Source organism: Carlito syrichta, unplaced genomic scaffold, assembly GCF_000164805.1.
Source record: "Carlito syrichta isolate Samal-C Ts95f unplaced genomic scaffold, Tarsius_syrichta-2.0.1 Scaffold281728, whole genome shotgun sequence".
NCBI classification, from domain to species: domain Eukaryota; kingdom Metazoa; phylum Chordata; class Mammalia; order Primates; family Tarsiidae; genus Carlito; species Carlito syrichta.
In genome coordinates, this window is record NW_007225824.1 from 387,927 (window position 1) to 408,415 (window position 20,489).

A 20,489-nucleotide genomic window follows, 5' to 3' on the forward strand; every position below is an offset into this window, starting at 1 on the left:
TCCGGCTGATTTTTTTGATTTATTGTAGAGATGAGGTCTCGCTGCCCAGGCAGGTCTCGAGCCCGCGGGCTCAGGCAATCCACTCACCTCAGCCTCCCAAAGGCGTGGGATTACAGGCTGAGCCACCGAACCCGGCCAGATTGAATTTTTCAACCTCACAGAGCCAATTATAAATCCTGAGGCATTCTCTCCATCAATTAAACCAACTTAGAATATTTGATGCCACTTAGAACTTTTACATTTGTTTTAAAGCAGGAAAATAAGTAAACATTAATTTTCCTTCTTTAAAATGTGTTGCATAGTCCTCCTGGGGATATTGATCATACGCTATTGATATTTTTAAGATTGCTATCTTTTGTGGATGTATCTTTGGTAACTGCATTTTCCATGACCCCTTCTACCAACTGTACTGCTACACCCTTAGGCTATGCCACTATCAGCTCTGGCTTGGGCTCTCAGTTCTGACTGACTGCCCTGTTTCCATTCTTAGCTTCCCACATCCACACGGTAGCCATAATGATCTTTCTAAAGGAAATACCAGATTAAATAATTTCATTTCCAAAAACCCTTCAGTGGTTTTCTAGTACACATAGAATAAAAACCCAAACTCTTCATTATGGCCTGGAAGGCCCTACTTCCCGACTCTGTCTCTGAACTTTCCATCTTGCTTGCTATGTTTCAGCCATGGCTTCCCTTTTGATCGTGGAGTACACCAAGCTTGAGCCTGTTTCAAAGACTTTGTTTTTCTTACCGATTTTTGAATGTTCTTTTCTTAGATGTTCACATGGTTCTTTTTTCTCCTCCTTGGAGTCTGAATACAAAGGTCATTGACTTAGAGAATCTCTCTTCAGCTACCTAGTGAAATCAGCACCCTCTTCATTACTATCTACCACGTTGTGTTTGCTGTTGTTGTTGTAGTTTTTATAGAGACGAGGCCTCACTATGTTGCTCAGGCTGGTCTTAAACTCCTGGGTTCAAGCAATCCACTAACCTTGGCTTCCCAAAGTACTGGGATCACAGGCTGGAGCCACTGTACCCAGCCTCTACCACATTGTCTTACTCTGTCCTCATCACCCTGAAACTGTCTTATTCATTTTTAATATGCTTTTTGTCTTTCTTTCCCTGCTAACATATTTAGCTTTTTAAGGTCAAGTTAGAGACTTTCTTCTCACTGCAGTACACCCAGTTCCTAAAACAGGGCCTCACACATATTGGATGTTCAATAAAAATTTATTGATGGATAAAAATGAATTTTTTAAGTTGAAATTATTGTTTTTAATGAAGTAAAGCAAAAGACAATTTTGTGCGTATTTGTATTTTAAATTCAAAAGCTCTAAGTGCAGGCTATAGTGTAGGCACTTGAGGATCAGACAGACCCTGGTGTTTGAATCCTGGCTTTGCTGGGACCATAACTGAGAAGACGCATGCTGTCCCAAGAATAAAATGGGGACTACACTACTTGCTTCATGCGCATGCTCATGGGCATAAAAGTGCCTTGCATGTAAGTATTTGGATACTATGGAAAATATGAATCCCTCTTCCCTTACAGTTTCTGCCATGGCTAGAAAGTGTGAGCAAGGGAAAGGAAATGCAGAGCTAGGACCCATTACCTTTGTTTGAAACCGAAGTTAGGAATGCTTATAAATGATTTGGTTGGTCATATCCTTTCCCTACCACCACAGCTCTTCAGAAAATAAAAGAGCCCGAAAGTACCTTGCAGCCTTTAGGAAAACTTAAACTCTAATGTCCCTTAGGGAACTATAAAATTGTCTTAGCTCATTTCACTCAAGCCAGGGATGTATGACTTGTAAAGTCAAGTGTGAAGTCCACCCCAGAAATGTTTGCTTTTCTCATTCTGGAGTTGCCCAGAAGAGTCTCAGACTTTGGAAATGGCATTTATGTTGAACAGATTTCCTCAGATAACTAGAATAAGTTTTAATGTTTAAAGTTACTGAGTAGAATATAATGTTTACAGTTTAAAGACACAACTTTAACTCACATACCTCAGAAGCAATTTCCTCTCTCCTAGCATTGTTGTATATTTACCTATTTGTACTTTAAGAAGAACAATTAGGAGATATTCTTAACTATCAAATTATTCATTCATTCACCATACATTCACTGAACACTCACTATATGTCAGGCACTGTGCGAGGCACAAGAGCAGGTACCTAGATGAAGAGTTATTTCCTCTGCTTGAAAGAGGTGTATAACTCTGTGGGGAAAGAGACTCATCAGTAATTACAGTGCAGGGAAATACATGATTTTGTAAAAAGCAGTTGCAAGATGGTATAGGAGTTCAGGTAGGAATGTGTATTTTAATGCACACCTATTTTAGGGCATGACATAAGGGGTGAAATAAGGTGGCCACTTACTCTATTGTGAGCTCTTCCTGGGAAGACTCCTGTTTCAGCATTTTGGTCTGGCTAACTTTAAATGGGACATCTAAGCTGAAGTTGGCAGGCATTCAAATGCATGTCTCCTTAGGGCCAATCTGTTCTATTTCGTGCCATGAAACTTCAGCTGTTGAGGAAAGAGCAAGTTCACCATCTCATTCCAAAAATCTAGAACAAGTCTAAAAATATGTGTAGAAGAATAGCTACATAAATTACGGTATCTCTTTAGGACAGAATTTTATGATATTATTGAAAGCCATAGAAAGGAAACATTTTAAAAGTCTAGGGGAAACACTTTCTTAGAGCAGAATGTTAAATGGAAAAAAAAGTATATAATATTGTATAAACTGAATAATCTTAAGTATTGAACAAGAGAAATATATAAAAGATTAGTGATGAGGTTATGGGCAATTATTATGCTCTGCTTTTCTGCATTTTCTAAGATTCTACAATGAGCATTTTTTTTATAATCAGGAAAATTGATGCTTATTTTTTAAAACAGTCCATTTCATTGCTATAGTTTGGCTGGTCGAGTGAAGCACGTTGTTCACCAGGCCTTCTGGGACGTGTTGGAATCAGAACTAAACGCTGACCCTCCTGAGTATGAACATGCCATCAAACTGTTTGAAGAAATCAGAGAGGCAAGTTGTTGTTGTTTGTGTCAATTAATGTCTTAGTCCGTTTGAGTAGCAATAACAGACTGCCATAGATTAGGTGGCTTATAACAATAAAAATAAACATCTCACAGTTGCAAAGGCTGGGAAGTCCAAGATCAAGGCACCAGCATATTCGGTGTTGGGTAAGGGCTTCTTTCCTAGTTCACAGATGGTACCTTCTTGCTGTGTCTTCATATGACAGACAAGGGAGCTCTCTAGGGCTTCTTTTATGAGGAAACTAATCCCATTCATGTGGACTCTACCTTCATGACCTAATCACCTCCCAAAGCCCTACCTCCTAATATCATCTCACTAGGGATTGAGTTTCAACATATGAATTGGGAGAGGGGCACAAACCTTGAGACCATAGTAATCTTTTTTTCCAAAAACTGTTTCAGGTCCTTTAGTATTGTCCACTCTTTAAAAACTGAACGAGTTCACTCACTGGGAGGGTTTTCCCTTGTACTTCCTAGAATAGGGTGAAGGCTGGGAAAATAGTGTAGTATACAGAGCTCAGGGTGATGCTTACAACACAGAACACTGGTTAAGAGCAAAGACTCTGGAGTTAGTTTTCCTGGTTTAGTGATGGGTTCTTTCTTTAAGTCTCTGTTTCCTGAGTACTTACAGGGGAGTCATAAGAATTAAGTAAAGTGACAGTTGCCATTTTAGCTAACATTTACAAGGCACTTGCTCTCTGCCAAGCACTCGATTATTCATTTATTCCTGTCATAACACTGTGAGGTAGTTACTCTGTTATTTTGTATAAAGAAAGCAAGTTCCCAGACTCATGCAGGACCATGTAACTTTGAGGAGTGGCAAGGGATTTGAATCGAACAACTCAGTTTGAGAGCCCAAGCTTCTAACGGTGTGCTATGTGTATATATTCAGTGTCCACTGTCTACTGAATATCCATTAAATACATTGTTTATATAATATAAATTATATATTATATATTATATATATATATATTATACTTAACGGTTCCTATGGGTATTCTAATCTATTCTTTTTTAAAGGATTCTCTTGGAGCCATGATCTGCAACTTGTTTTTCTTTCTCTACACTGTTTACCTATAGACTTTTGGAAGTGCAGCAGGTCCTTGAATAACATTGTTTGATGAGGAAAAAAAAAGTGATTCCCAGATGGGGCCACTCTCTAGGTGGGGCTTGCATGTTCTCCTAATAGTTTGCATGGGTTTTTTTAAGGTATTCCAGTTTCCTCTCACATCCCAAAGATGTGCACATTGAGTTTATTGGCCTGTCTAAATGGTACCCTGTAAGTGAGTAGTGTGTGTGGTGGTGGGGGATGGCATCCTTTACAGGGCTGCAACCCTGAACTGGAATAAGCAGGTTAGAAAACAAATGAGTACAAATGATTGTAAAATAAAAATTCATAAAGTATATTATAATTATATACAAATGCATGACAATAAGTGTTTGGCGTGAGGCTCAGCAGACCCACTGTATTTGTTATTGTTTGTTTTTGAACTGTGTGGTAGAAGGAGGTGCTCCTGAAAATGTTTGCTTTGCAAACATTTATTCCTTGTTTTAACCCACCACCACTATGACCACTGGCATGCACTGATTCACCAAACGTTAGGTAAATAATTATTTGACTTGTTTTTGTTAACCTTTCTTAAGTGTATGTATAGCTCACATTTGCTTCAATTTGTAATATTATAAGTATGTTGAGTCCTTATTTAGAAATTTGGTGATATTTTGTGACTAGAAATATGTTGGAGGAACTTAACTGTTGTTTATATCAATTACTCTATGGTAAAATTGGTCTCATTCTACATATTTTGTTTCACTTAAAGTTGCAGTTTCCAAGAACCTACCAGCAACAATATGTAAGGACTTACTATGCGTTCAGTAACAGTGCTTCCTTGCTAGTTTTCATCCTAACAGGGTTGATGATTTCCCATAATGGGGGCACTTTAATTCAGAAGAAAGACCTTTTTTTTTTTTTTTTAGGGTTGAGACACTGCAGTGCTCCTCTGATCCACTACACAGTTTATTTCAACTTCTGTGACATCCAGGGCATTAAAATATGAACAAGGAGTTTGGTCATCTGGACACTGAAGTGAAAACTAACAACCCTTATTCACGTAATGATGCTGTTAATTATTCTCTTTTTCCCTGTGTAGATTCTTCTCTCTTTTCTGACACCTGGAGGCAACCGGCTTCGAAACCAGATCTGTGAAGTTTTAGACACGGACCTCATTAGGCAGCAGGCTGAGCACAGTGCTGTCGACATCCAAGGCTTGGCCAACTATGTCATCAGTACAATGGGAAAGCTGTGTGCTCCCGTGCGAGATAACGCTATCAGAGAATTAAAGGCTTCTGGCAACATCGTGGAGGTGCTGAGGTTAGCACTTTTGCAGCTTGTGTTTTCTTAGAGTATCTTCGAAAGAGAAAAGTTCATTCAAAAGACAAGTGTGGTCAGGGAGCACAGAATAATAACTGGTCTCTCAAAGGAATTCTTGACCCTAGAAGAAAACCAGATAAGCAACGAGCAAGTCAATCATTCACTGTGGGCAGAGCTTTCAGATAGAATGATCTAACAAGGTTGTTAGTTGTCATGTACTGGGCCGTGGGGGGTGCAGTGATGAAAAGACAGATATAATTCCAGACTCCAGGGAGTTTACAGTCTAATGGGGAGAGAGACCTTGAACAATTAATTATAATTGTGATAAATACTGAGGAAGGGGAAGCAGAGGGTCTTAACAGAGCCACCAGCAGGAGGACCTAATCTAATCAAGGCTTTTTTATGGCTTAGGGTCACTAGCTGCTATAACACACAGACCCTGAATTCTCAGGATTTAACCAATAAAGTTTATTTCTCACTCATGGTGCAGTCTGATCCAGGAGTTCTTGGCCAGACAGCCTTCCGCATGTCATTTAAAGACTCCTCTGTCCTCAGTTCTACTCCTCCCCAGGTCCCAGGAGTCCTCTCCATTCAGCTGGCAAATGGGAAGACATCATGGGGAATGTATATGCTGTATGTAATCATCTGGCCCAGAATTGCCACATTTCCTTGACCATGACTGGTCACATGATCCCACCTAGATCGAAGGGGGTATTGAGAAGAGTCGTTGCTGTCTAGAAACACATTTTACAGCCACAGATCTGCACTGCTGGGAGTGTGGTCCTTTAGTGGTCAGCTAGCTATCTCTGCTGCAGCTCTCCTGAGGAAGTGTGGTGTATGTTAAATCATGAGAATCTCACCTGGCCATGTCGATATAACTTTATGTGATCTGAGAGGAAAGACGAGTCTGCAGCATTTTTTGCCGTTAGGGGAAGTTTTCTTTTTTTGTGTGAATATGGCCACATTGAGTATTGGGTTTTATGTAATTGTTTTTGAAAGGCAGGAGAAGGAAACTAGTCTGCATGTAGCAGGTAACTTACTTTGTGACCTTGGACAAGTTGATGGATGCTCAAAGTGATACTTCCCCTGTCTGTAAAATGGGCTTTATGATTCTTAGAGTTGTGCACAGCTCTGGCAGATTGTGATTTTTCAGTCAAAGGATCCTTCTTCCCGTTATCTTGTTACTTGCATAAGATACCAAATCTGTGATGTTCATCTTGGTCATTTATTGAGCACCTACTGGGTGTCAATGCCCCCTGTACTTTATGTTCCTTGTCTCATTGATGGTTCACAACATCCCTCCAAGGCTGATGTCCTCTTCTTTCACAGATGAGGAAACTGAGGCTGCAGAGATTGAGTAATTTACACATGCCCACAAATCTGATAAGTTGCAAAGCTGGATTTGATCACAGGGCTGCCCAACTCTAAAAGGAAGTGTTTTTCCTCAATGCCTCACTGCCCTGTCTTTTCTTTGTTTCATTTCTTTCTTTATTTTTCCTAGAAATAGGAACAATATGCACTATGTTCAGACTCCTTAAGATTTCAGAGGCTTTTAAATGAAAATTTCTTCAGTTTTTCATATATTATTAAGACTAATAGTTCATGCTTCTTAGTGTCTATCAGTTTATGACTGGATGTAATGGATCAGTGGTGATATTACATCTGCTAAAGTAAATACTTTTGAGATTTGTGGAAGAACACAGTTTTTGTGTGACCTTTTATAAAAAATGACCTTGCCAAATACTGATAGGAATTTCAAAACCATTTGGGGTGTATTTATTCTTTTCAGTTTGGAACATAGATAACAGTTAATGAATTTCAGTTTAACTTCTTAATCGCCTCTCTAACTATTTTAACTCCAAAATTTTTAGACAAATATTCCATGTCCTGGACCTCATGAAAATGGACATGGCCAATTTTGCAATTAAGAGTCTTAGACCCCACCTTCAACGCCAGTTGGTGGAATATGAGAGAACCAAGTTCCAGGAAATTTTAGAAGAAACTCCAAGTAAGTATAATATAATGTGTATTTATATTTAAATTGGGTAAAAATATGGTATTTTAATTTTTGACATCTTCCAAAATGTCACTAAAGAATTTTGGCCTTTCTATTAATTTAATCTTTACAGCTGTAGGAAGTTTTATAGGAGAGAAAACTGAGGCACAGAGAGGTTAAATCACTTGCTTTCATAACACAACTTATAAGTATAGAGCTGGGACTCATGCAGATCAGGTCATCTGGCTTCACAGTCCACGTTCCTATCCATTACATTAATATTCTACCCAGTGAGACTACCTGGGGAATGTGTAGATTCTGAAAGGGAATGACCTGGGACACTCCAGCATCTAGAAATTGAGATGAGGAGGAGGGTCCAGAAATGGAGACTATAAAGTAGTAGTCAGAAAGGTGGTGTGAAAATCAGGAGTGGAGCAAGGGGTATCCTGTAAGATACGGGAAGAAAAAGTGTTTGGAGGATGGCATGGTTGAATGTGACGAGTGCTACTAAGTGACCAAGAAAGATGAAGGCCATGGCTTGACTGCTGGATTTGACTGCATGGTGATTGTTGGTAACCTTGATGAGATCAGTTTCGGTGGAATTGTGGGCATTACAACCAGACGGGAAGAGGTCAAGGAAGAATAGAAGAGGCATTAGCTCACTGAGTCTTCACAATTACCAGTTACGCAGTGAGGTAGGCACTGTTTTCCCCTTCTTTTTACAGATGAGGAAACAGAGATGCAGATGTTGCACAGCTGGCAAAGATTGGCTAACTGCCCACTGGCAAACTCTTGACACCACCTCTGGGGTTTAATTAACCACAATCTAAGGTTGAGTTAGGTTGTTTCTGTCAAAATAATCAACACAATAGCCTTATGTAAAAAAACACAATAGGTGCCACTTTTAAGGGGGCTCTGGCAGACAGGAGCACATTCAGAGGAGAGTACATAGATTATGGAGGGGCATATGAGGAACCGTAGGTAAGGCTGGGCATGTTCTGCTTGGTAACCAGGACACTTGAGTGGGTCATGGCACCTCCCTCCCTGTTCATAGAGTTCCAGCAACTTTGGTGAAGTTCTGTAGAGCAGACTAAGATCCCCAGGAGGGAAGTAGCAGATACTTAGTTTGGACTTTCCTAATAGTTGTACCTGTTTTTTGTTTTGTTTTGTTTTTGTTTTGAGTTGGAGTCTCACTCTGTAGCCCAGGCTGGAGCACAGTGGCATACTCACAGCCACCGCAGCTTCAACCTACTGGACTCAGGTAATCCTTCTACTTCAGCCTTCCAAGTAGCTAGAACTACAGGTAGACGTCACCACACCCAGCTAATTTTTTACTTATTGTAGAGATGAGGTCTCGCCATGTTGTCCGGGCTGGTCTTGAACCTATGGGCTCAGGCAGTCCTCTTGCCTCTGCCTCCCAAAATGCTAGGATTACAAGCTTGACCCACTATGCCTGACTTAGTTGGAGCTGTTTTAACTGTGGAATGGGCTTCTCTATTACTAGTAGGAGTCAGTGCTAGCTAACATTTTGCTTGACCACTTATTACATGCCAGGCCCTTACTGTGCCAAACACTCTATTTGTTCATTCATACCTCATAATAACCCTATAGGATTGGTGCTGTTGACCGGGTTCAGTGGCTCAGCCTGTAATCCCAGCACTTTGAGAGGCCAAGGTGAGTGGATTGCCTGAGCCTGCAGGTTCGAGACCCACCCAGGCAACTTAGTGAGACCTTGTTTCTATAATAAATCAAAAATTAGCCAGGTGTGGTAGCATGCGCCTGTAGTTCTGACTACTTGGAAAGCTGAGGTGGAAGGATCGCCGGAGCCCAGCGGGTTGAGGCTGCAGTGGCTGGGAGCAAGCTACTGCACTGCAGTCTGGGCGACAGAGTGAGACTCCAACTCAAAAAAAAAAGGTTTGGTGCTGTTATCACTCCCTATTTACAAATGAGGAAAATGAGGTTCAGGTACTAGGTGAATGCTAGTAAGTGACAGGACCTGAAAGCATGTGCATTTAGACACTATGGAACACTGTCCCTCTTCAAATAAGATGTCAGCTCTCTGTGGGTGGTATTGCAAAGGGGTCTCTGGGATCAGCTGGCAGAGACTTTCTAGTCATCTCGATATCTAGGTATCTAGTCTGATAACTTCTAAGGATTCTTCTACAAAACTTCTATGACTCAAAGGACTATGTTGTTTTAGCTCCAAAGGGATAGAGGAAGTAAGAAAAGTAGAACCCTACAGAGAACCTGAATCTGAAACCTGAACCGTGGCAACTGTTGTCAGCAGCATTTTCCTGAGGCTTAGTGGTTGGTTTCATTTGTGTGCCTGTGTATGTGTCCATGTGTGCAAATGAGTCCATGTCTTGAATCAAGATAGCTGGGAATCTTGAGCAAATTCCTTAATATAGGGTTGAATTATGATTTTGTTCATTTCTGATTGTTTCATTTTCTTCTCTCTCTCTTTTTTGAGTTGGAGTCTCACTTGTCTCTGGAGTGCAGTGGCACACTCATGGCCACCACAGCCTCAACTAGCTGGGCTTAGGTGATCCTTCTGCCTCAGCCTTCTAAGTAGCTGTGCTTCTTTTTTTAAAACCCAGGCTTAGTGACCTGTAATTATTTGTACCTTTTGTGTTGATTGGATATTTTCAGAGATTTAAGAATAGAGACTGAGTACAGTGGCTCATGTCTGTAATCCTAGCACTTTGGGAGGCCAAGGCAGGAGGATTACTTTAGGGCAGGATTTCAAGACCTGCTAAGCAGAGTGAAACCCCATCTCTACCAAAAAAAACAAAATTAAAAAATTAGCCAGGTATGGTAGCACGTGCCTATAGTCCCAGTTGCTTGGGAGGCTGAAGTGAAAGGATTGCTTGAGCCCAGGAGATCAAGGCTACAGTGAGCCATGATTGCACCACTGCACTTCAGCGTGGGTGACATAGCAAAACCCTGGCTCAAAAAAAAGTTAAAAAAAAGCTTTGCATGCAGGTCATTATTACCCAGCAAGAGAAATCAAGAGTCCAGGAAGCAGAGAGTATGGCAGCTGTTAATAATGTCCCGAGTCACTGTGCCAAAAGTCAGCCCCTCTGCTCTATTATCCAAATAAGAGCCTCACAGTATCACACAGAAGGACAAAAGGGTTGCTGGATTTTTGTGTAAGAATTATTGGAAATAAAAAGTGAAAGAAAAAAAGAATTATTGGAAAGCTAATATAGAGAAGTACTCTAGATTTTTTTAATGACTCCAGGAAAATATTTTATTTTACCTAAGGAGAGATTTTTATATAATTGCCTATTTAAAATATACCCAGGAAAAGGGAAAAAATAAAATAAAATAAAATATACCCAGGAAACCCTTAGGCAATGATTGAGTGTGTGTTCTAAGTTAGCATCAACAAGGTAACTACATTAGATTCAACAGCTAAATTACCTGTGGAAAGAGTAACATATTATCCCTGGACAGGACCATAAGTAATTTTTAAAAACCCAGAAAGAAAAGGTTTTATTTATTTAGATAATATCTTATATCTGATAAAATGTTTTCAGGAACTTTCTTCCATGTGATTCTTTCAAAAATTCTATGGGACATAAATATCTCTTTCAGAAATAGATCAGACTGCATTGGGATTGCCTTTGCCTGACACAGAAGGCGTTCAGGAGATATTTATAAAACATCCTCAGGAAAAAAAGTGCATACTGATGCTCAAGGATGACCTCCTTAAAGCCAGACTCACACAGCTAATGAGTAGTGGAGCTAGGTCTCCCATGTCCAAGTCCAGATTAAACCACGCTGCTATTTTTCCTACTTTCTTTGGATTTCTCAGTTTTGTGTTATATGACCTGGGTTATATTGCAAGCAACAGAAACCAACTCTAGCTGACTTAACCAAAAAGGAAGTGAATGGAAGATTGGAGGCAGTTTACAGACTCAAAGGAAAAGCTAAAATACCAGATACCAGAAGAGCATCCAGAATCTGGGCAGGAAAGCAGGGATCCATCTTCATGTGCACCTCAGACATGGGCCATCCTTGAATACTCTGGTCCACTCAGTCCCAGGAAAGAGGTCGACGGGCATCTGTCTCAGCTAGGACAACTCCTGGTTGGAGAGACAAGGCCCCTCAATTGATATTTGCAGAAGTAAACAGAATGAAGGAAAGTGACTTCTCAAAGAAAATCAGTACCAAAAGAAGAGAAAGTGAGGTATTGCTAGGCAAAAAACAGCAGATGTCATGGATAAGGGGATTATATTTTTCTAACTGAAGATTTGGGGCACTTAAGTAAGTGCACCTGTCAGGCCATTGCTTGTTTCTCTCTTCTACTTGACTAAGAACTTCTTGAGTGCAGGGACTGTTTATTTATCCATGAATCCCCAGTACTTGGTACAATACCTGGAACCTAGAAGGTATTCAGTAGTTATTGTCAAATAAATGAGGGAATCGAACAGCTTTTGATACTGTTCCCATGAAAAACTGAGAATATAAGTGCCTCATGGGATTGACCCTGCTTTTGGAGTCACATAGAGCAGTCAACTTGCTAGCTTGTAGGAGTGAAATCTCAGCAGATCCCTGAGAGAAAAGCCAATCTTTTCTCCAAACACATTTTCGTTCTGCTTTACCAGTTGTACTCAATTCTGACTACATGTTAGAATCATCTGGGCTTTTAAACACAGAGGCCTGAGCCCCGCCTTGAACTGAATAATTCAGAGTCTTCAGGAGCTATGTCCACCATTATTTTTTTTTTCTTGTTAAAGCTCCCGGGATGATTCTAACTAAAGTCAGCCAGGATTGAGAACCACTGTGCCACACTGTTGCTTTTGTTCGAGATGATTAAATGGGCTTTTAAATGTGTCAGCTATAAATGATTAAACTTGCAGTATAATGCTTATTACGCCACATTGTAATTATATTCACCATGATTTCTACTCGCTTGCTCTCAGTTGGATGTCTTTTAAATAAAAGACTGCAAGTCTTTTACATCTTTATAAACAACTAGCAAACCAAGCTCAACATTTGGCAACTGAGGAGAAACAGAGTTGTGAAATTCTGGGGGTGGTGTTGCTTTAGTGTGGCAAACAGAGCTATTCATAAATTATCGCTGTTCAAGTGCTAGATTTGAGGAAGATTTTCAGTCCATTCTTTATTTCTTTCTCTGGCCTTTTTTCTTTTAACTGCACCTGTGTTCAAGTTGCATTTCTTAGCAATTGCCACCTTATAAATTCTACTACATACATAATTTTATAAGAACCGTGATATAAAAAGCAATTTGTTTCTTGTGGGAAACCTTAGAACTGGGCCTAAAGTAAAATACGAGGGGCACCCAAAAGAACCGAGAATTATCTTTTGGAGGGTGGGCTCCTCATAACACACTTGGAATTTGTTCCTCTAGATGAAACAGTCAACCAAAGTTTTTATCTGGAAGTTTTGAGAGAATTGCATCAGGAAGAAGCATCCTGATTTGTGGCAAACAGGTGACTGCTTCTTCCACCATGACAATGTACCTGCCCATACCATGCTCAGTGTTCAGCAGTTTTTGACCAAAAACAGCATGAACCCTCGTGCCCCACCCTCCCTATTCACCCAATCTCATCCCAAGTGACCTTTTTGTGTTTTCCTGGATGAAAAAAGTCCTCAAAGGAAAACATTTTGCTGATGTGGAAGATGCAAAACAAAAAATGGCAGAAGCACTAAAAGGCATCATAATTGACTAATTCAAAAAGAGTTTTGAGCAGTGGAAAAAGTGTCTCAATAGGTGTATTTCATCAAACAGAGTACTTTGAAGGTGACTGAAGTTTAAACATGTATGAATAAATCACAATTTTTTATAAATAAATTTCAGATTTTTTTTTTATATCCCCTTGTAAAGTAAGTTTTGTCCTAAGGCAGACAGCCCCAATAGAGAAATATAGCCTCCAAACTTTAAACCTTCTAGAGACACCTTCAGATGTCAAATTTCACTTGGTTCATGATGTAAGAGACTTTTTTCCCCCAAAGTTGGAGAAAATACTTGTGAACAAAAGTAAATAAATAATAATTGTCATTTAAGTCAGTTCTCAACCAGGGTGATTTTGTCCTACCCTTTCAACCCACCCCACACCCTGCTCCCCACCCCCCATTTACCATGTCTTGGAGACACTTTTGGTTATCCTAACCTGGCCAGGTAAGGCTGGGGGGTATGGAGTGCTACTGGTGTCTAGTGAGTAAAGCCCAGTGATGTTGACAAACATCTTACAGTGAACAGGACATCACCCCACAACAAATAATTATCCAACCCAACATGTCAGTAGTGTAGAGGCTGAGACCTCTGTTTAAGAATTGGAATGAGGCTGGGCTTGGTGGCTCAGCCTGTAATCTCAGCAGTTTGGGAGGCCGAGGCGAGTGGATTACCTGAGCCTGCGGGTTCGAGACCAGCCCCAGCAACTTGGCAAGACCTCATCTCTTTGATAAATCAAAAATTAGCTGGGCACAGTAGCGTGCACCTGTAGTTCTGGCTACTTGGAAGGCTGAGGCAGAAGGATCGACGCTGGGGTGGCCATGGCCACTGCACTCTAACCTGGGCAGCAGAGTGAGACTACACTCAAAAAAAAAAAAAAAAAAATTGGAATGAGCCCATTTCATGGTGGCCCAAAGAAATATCTTCATGCTTCAGGAAAATGTGGACTCCAATAAGCAAGGAAGTCTGGTGGCAATTGAGTACTTGGGGATTGTTTTGTGGTTGGAAGCAGTCTCATTTAAGCTCTGGTGGTTGATGGTGGGTGCCTTCCCCTTCTTGTCTTCTTTCCATTTTTCACAGGGAGTGGTGTCTACTTGCAGAGACAATCACTTGCAGAGACACCTTTTGGAACAATTCTGTGTGGGTTGTAGTTGTTTGTCAATAGAGATGACTAATATTAAGGGAATTCTGCTAATAATAACTGAGGCTCCTAATAATAATAACTCATTATAGTATTTAAGTGCCATATGCTTACAAATGAAATGAATTCAAGTATACAACCTCATTTCCAGTGATAAATATTTGTAAGGCAGAAGAATTAAACTTGATAAACCTGTCTAATGTGAAAGGACAACCTAACTAGACAATGTCACACTTTAAGGTCAAATTAAGAATGAGTCTCCGTGTGGCCGGGCTCGGTGGCTCAACCTGTAATCCCGTGCTTTGGGAGACCGAGGTGAGTGGATTGCCTGAGCCCGCGGGTTCGAGACCCGCCTGGGCAGCAAGACCTCATCTCTGCAATAAATAAAAAAAAAAAATCATCTGAGCGTGGTAGCGCATGCCTGTAATCCCAGCTACTTGGAAGGCTGAGGCGGAAGGATTGCCGGAGCCCAGCACGTCGAGGCTGCCGTGGCCGGAAGCGGCCACTGCACTCCAGTCTGGGTGACAGAGTGAGACTCCAACTCAAAAAAAAAAAATTAGCCTATGTGGTAGCGCAAGCCTGTAGTTCCAGCTACTTGGAAGGCTGAGCAGAAAGATCGCCAGAGCCCAGCAGGTCGAGGCTGCGGTGGCCAGGAGCGACCACTGCACTCCAGTTTGGGTGACAGAGTGAGGCTTCAACTCAAAAAAAAAAAAAAAAAAAAAAGAATGAGACTCCAGTTCAGTGACTTCATCCTTCCTCACTGCTGATAGAGGGAATCTCCTATCTTACCTTCTGGAATAGCCCTTGCCAAATACTAGAGATAAACTGAGTTACTAGATTTTCGGTTTCTGCATGGTTTCTAGATAACATCTGTTTTAAGGCTTTGGCTTTCAAGGGGATCTGCTGAGATTCTAGTCCCTCAAGTTAGTACACTAACTGGTCTTTAAAAAAGAAGAAGGAAAGAAAAAGCCAGGTTCCCCAGAAAAGCCTGTCTTATTCAAGCTACCGCTTAGCCTACGCAACTCTTTCTATTCCATGGGTGACCACTTATGTCAGAGGCAACTGTTGTATATCAGGCAGAGAACCTGACTGGGACCCGCTGAGACAAGAATCTCCCCTTTAAAGGTTGTTTGGAGAGTTAAATGAGCTAATATTAAATTGCTAACTATTATCGGACATTTCATTTGTGCCAGAAATAGTTCTAAGTGTTTTGCATATATTAATTTGTTGGAGCTTTACCACAACTGCAGGTAGGTCCTATTGTCCTCAATTCACAGATAAGGAGACTGAGGTGAGATTAAGTAACTTGCCCAGTGCATGAGCGATGAAGGCCAGACTTAAGTTCAGACTGCCTAGTTCAGAGGCCACACTCCCAGCTACTGCACCAGCCACTTATCCTGCAGAGGGGAACCTAGTTGATTGCTTTGTTGTTAGGTTGCACTTAGTTGAGATTCATTCACCTGCAATGCAAATTTGACTCCTTAGTCTGCTTGTCATTCTGTCTTGCTTTCTAAGCTCTCTTGCCAACAGACTTGCTGATCAGTCCCTCTGCACTGCAAGTTATGTTTATGTTCTCGTGAAGCTGATTTCAAGCAATAAATGTAAAGTACCTCTATGCCTGCTTGTGTTGGGCTCTGTTCGACAGATAATTAATTTTAGAAATGGGCAATGTCAGGGGTTTGCTGGATGTAGCAGATACTAATGTGGGAGCCTCTTGCTACACTTTCAGGAATTCTGTGAGCTAGCAAACCCAGCCATTACTAAAAATTAAATGATGTAAATTTACAATTACTAAATTATATTAAAAATAAAGATTAAGAAATCAGCTGGGCGTGGTAGCGCACGCCTGTAATTCCGGCTACTCGGAAGGCTGAGGTGGAGGGATCGCTGGAGCCCAGCTGGCGAGGCTGCAGTGGCCGGAAGCGGCCACTGCACTCCAGTCTGGGCGACTGAGTGAGACTCCAACTCAAAAAAATAATAATAATAATAAAATAAAATAAAGATTAAAAAATAAAAAAGATAAAACTCTGGGAAATCATTTGGCAGTTTCTTGATAAACATACACTTAACCATACAATTTAGCAATCATAATATTGAGTCTTTATCCCTGAGAATTGTAAACTTACATTCACACAGAAACCTGTATATGAATGTTCATAGCAGCCTTATTTGTGTAGCTCCAAACTAGAAACAACCCAAATGTTTTTCAACAGGTAGGTGGACTAACTGGTACATCCATACAGTGGAGTACTACTCAATAATAAAAAGAAACAAACTATCACAAAACTTGAATGGATACTGAGTAAGCAGAGTCAATTTCAAAGAGTTATTGTATTGATCTGCTCAGGCTGCCATAACAAAATATCGTAGCCTGGGTGACTTAAACAACTGAAATTTATTTCTCACATTCTGGAGGCCAGAAGACCAATATGAAGGTGCCAGCTGACTTGGTTTCTGATGAGGGCTTTCTTCCTGACTTTCAGCCAGCTTCTTTCTTGACTCTCACATGTCCTTTTCTCAGCGTGTGCATGTAGAAAGAGAGAGCAAGATCTTTCTTGTCTCCTGTTATAAGAACAACCATCCTCATGACTTTGTCTAACCCTAATTATATCCCTAATGCTCCATCTCCAAATGATATCACAGTGGGAGTTAAGGCCTCAACATAAGAATGTGTGTGTGTGTTGGCGGGGGATAGGGGGAGGGACAAACAATTCATAACTATTACATATTATATGGTTGGCAGAAGTTAGGATTGGGGGGAGAGTATGACTGTTAGAGGATAACATGAGGGAGTATTTTTACGGTGATGGACTCTGAATCCATATATGTAATAAAACTTCTTAGAACTCTACATACACACACACACACACAATGAATGCAGGTAAAATCCAAATAAATTGTATATCTAAGTTAATGGTATTGTACCAATGTCTGTTTCCTGATTTTGATAATGCACTCTGGGTGTCGGGGGGGTGGTAGCTGGGTGAAGGGTATACAGGAACTTTCTGTACTATTTTTACGACTTCTTCAGTTTTATACTATTTCAAAATTTAAAAGTTATTTTTAAGCGCTAAAAAAGAGACTGAACTATGACATATTGTACAACATTGATAAATCTTAAAAACATTATGCTAGGCACTATATGATTACATTTACATGAAGTTCTAGAAGACAAAATTAATCCATAAAGTTAGAATTTAAAAGTAGTTGAGGGAATACAAATTGACTGGAAAGGGAGATGAGAGAACTTTCTGGGGTAATAGATATGGTCTATATCTTGTTTTAGGTGGTAGTTGCACAGGTATATAGAATGGTTCAAAGTTACCAAACCAGACATTTTAAGAGCTGAATCCTTTATTGTATGAATTTATTACATGTCTATAGATATATTAATATATACATATATGAATACATAATTATATTTGTGTGAAAAAATAAGTAAATATGAATAATAATTACCAACAAGCAAAGGTAATTAGATACTAAAGACTCATCTCTTCTAAACTCTCTTACTGTTGTCTATAGGCTTGATATTCTTTATACCAGTTGTGTCTGGATGATGGAAACACCATATAGCAGTGTGCTCTACTGAGCATTTCTTCCCAACCTCAAATGCAGTGACTCTCCTTTCACTTCCCCATTATGCAAATGAGGAGATCAAAACTCAGGAGAGAAATGAGGCTAGAGAATAGATGTAGGAACCTTCTGGGGTACAGACAGAAATAGAAACCATGGACACAAATAAGACGGTCCAGTGAAATTGAAGAGTAACAAATCAAAATTGGGTAGAGTCCTTGGAAACATTAGTATTTAAGGAGGAGGCAGAGGAAGAGGAACCTAGGTTTGAGATGTGGAAGGAAAGCTAGAGGAAACCAGGAGAGAGTGGAGTCACAGAAACCAGGAAAAGAAAGAACTTCAGGAGGGTTTTACTCAGAGTGACAGGTATTACAAAGATGTTGGATTTGACAACTAGAAGATTAGCATGGCCCTAGAAAGGTTATGGGAAGGATTTATTTCAGGACTTCTCTAGCCTATATTCCATATTTTGATAGATAGCACAATCATTCATTCATCTATCCAAGCTAGAAATCCGGAAGTCATCCTAGAATCCTTCTTTCCTACTTCCTGCATTGAAGTGGTCACCAAACCCGTGGGTGTTCCCCATAAATGTTTCTCCCCCGTACCCTTCACTTCCACTGCTCTGTCCATTCGCTCTCTTGTCTGAACCACTGCAACAGTCTACTCTCCCTTCACTAATTCAGACTTCCTTTCCAAGTGATTTTTCTAACATTCATGTCTGATGCCATCAGATCTATGTTGAAAAAATGTTATTCAAAAACTCCTCATTCCCTATAGCTGGTGTTTATAACCTGGGGCTACAAATATAACAGGATAGAATGAAAATTGTTTGTGGGCATATATGTGCACATGAGCATGCACATGCATCCTGGGAAAGGTATGGCTCTAATCAGACACTCAGAGGGGTCCAGGGCCCCAGAATGTTTAATAATTAATGCCTTAAGTCTAAATGCCTTCTCTATACACAACTCAAGGCCATTTGTGAGCTAGCTTCTGTCTACTCATCCTATACCATCTGCTACTACCCTCTTCTCTCTACTTCTTTATGGACAAGCAATACACATGTGTTTATAGCATCCAAAATGTGCTATATGCTCTCTTTTCTTTTCTTTTCTTTTTTTTGAGTTAGAGTCTCACTCTGTCGCCCAGATTGGAGTGCAGTGGCCGCTCCCGGCCACCGCAGCCTCGAACTGCTGGGCTCCGGCGATCCTTCCGCCTCAGCCTTCCGCCTCAGCCTTCCAAATAGCCGAAATTACAGGCATGCGCTACCATGCCCGGCTGGTTTTTTTATTTATTGTAGAGATGAGGTCTCACTGCCCAGGCAGGTCTCGAACCCGCGGGCTCAGGCAATCCACTCACCTCAGCCTCCCAAAGGCGCGGGATTACAGGCTGAGCCACCGAGCCCGGCTTATGCTCTATTTTCTAGATCTTTATGTAGGCCAGTTTCCTTGCCTGGAATGTCAGCCCTTTCCTCTGCCTACCTTTTACCTTCAAGTGTCACTTGCAGAGCTCTTCCTCTTAAACCCTTTCCTGGATAACTTCTGCTCCCACCACTCTCATTGTGCCTTCCAGCATTCGTTGTATTCTGTCATAACTGTTGGTTTACAGATCTGAATCCCCATCTGGACTATCCACTCCTTGAGGGGTCTGGCTGTGTCTTTTTATTAATGCCGAGCACCTAACATAGCACAGAGGAAAGGATCTGTTGGCTCTAGGACAAATATGTGGCTTTTTCACTCTTAGGTGCTCTTGATCAAACTACAGAATGGATAAAAGAATCTGTAAATGAAGAATTACTTTCTCTTTCTGAGACTGCTTTCACCCCTGGGGTTGAAAATAGCTCCAAGCCAAGCCTGAGCCCTACATTGGTGCTTAATAATAGTTACTTGAAACTGTTACAGTGGGATTATCAGAAAAAAGAATTACCAGAGGTGAGTGATTTTTTTTCTTCCTCCAAGTTTTCCAATATTACAATTCTTAAGTTCTAACTTTCAATCAACTGGTCTGTGTTGCATGATTTAACGACTTTACTAAACTCAGATAAAAATGGGAGTTTGGGTGTGACATTGCTTATTTTACATTTTTGCGATATTGAGCTACTCTTTCTATTTTTATATCTTAAATAAATATGCTAGACACTCATGACAGATGCAGCACGTCTTCAGGAACTGACAGAAAAGCTGAATCAGTTGAAAATTATTGCCTGCCTGTCCCTAATTACCAAAAACATGGTGGGTGCTGTTACAGAAGGCCTACCTGAGCTTGCAGACAGATTAAAAAGGATTTCAACTGTTCTACTTGAAGGCATGAACAAAGAGTAAGTCCAAAATGTTTGTATTTGTTCCCCCTTGTATTAAAGCTCTACGTGTGTTTTACAGAACAAGAACCTTGGACATATGGATGTGACATTCAGGACTTTGCTTTAGCGAAGTTTTTCTTACACCTTATTTTTCTAGAATTTCTTTTAATATCTCTGAAGGCTTAGATGTCCTTTCATAGGAAGGGAGAGGTGTTTTCTGTGACAAGTGCCAGGATGAGGATAGTATTTCCACTTACAATGGGTGTGGAATGCAAGAACTTTTCTTTAACAGTGTAGTGGAAAAAAACAAACAAAAACCAGAAATCCACCAAGCTCAGTGTTTAGAATTGTTCT

The 20,489-nt window shown here is 40.5% G+C and overlaps 1 protein-coding gene across 2 annotated transcripts in view; it reads left to right on the forward strand.

Moving 5' to 3' along the window:
* The window catches only part of TCP11L2 (t-complex 11 like 2), a 45,613-nt gene that overhangs the window by 12,566 nt on the left and 12,558 nt on the right, over positions 1–20,489 (forward strand). For both annotated transcript variants that reach the window (XM_021709775.1, XM_008052568.2), the window contains 5 exons: positions 2,917–3,037; positions 5,199–5,419; positions 7,291–7,427; positions 19,580–19,767; positions 19,972–20,153. In XM_021709775.1, the coding sequence (XP_021565450.1) occupies positions 2,917–3,037; positions 5,199–5,419; positions 7,291–7,427; positions 19,580–19,767; positions 19,972–20,153 (849 nt within the window). The remainder of the gene's footprint in view (positions 1–2,916; positions 3,038–5,198; positions 5,420–7,290; positions 7,428–19,579; positions 19,768–19,971; positions 20,154–20,489) is intronic.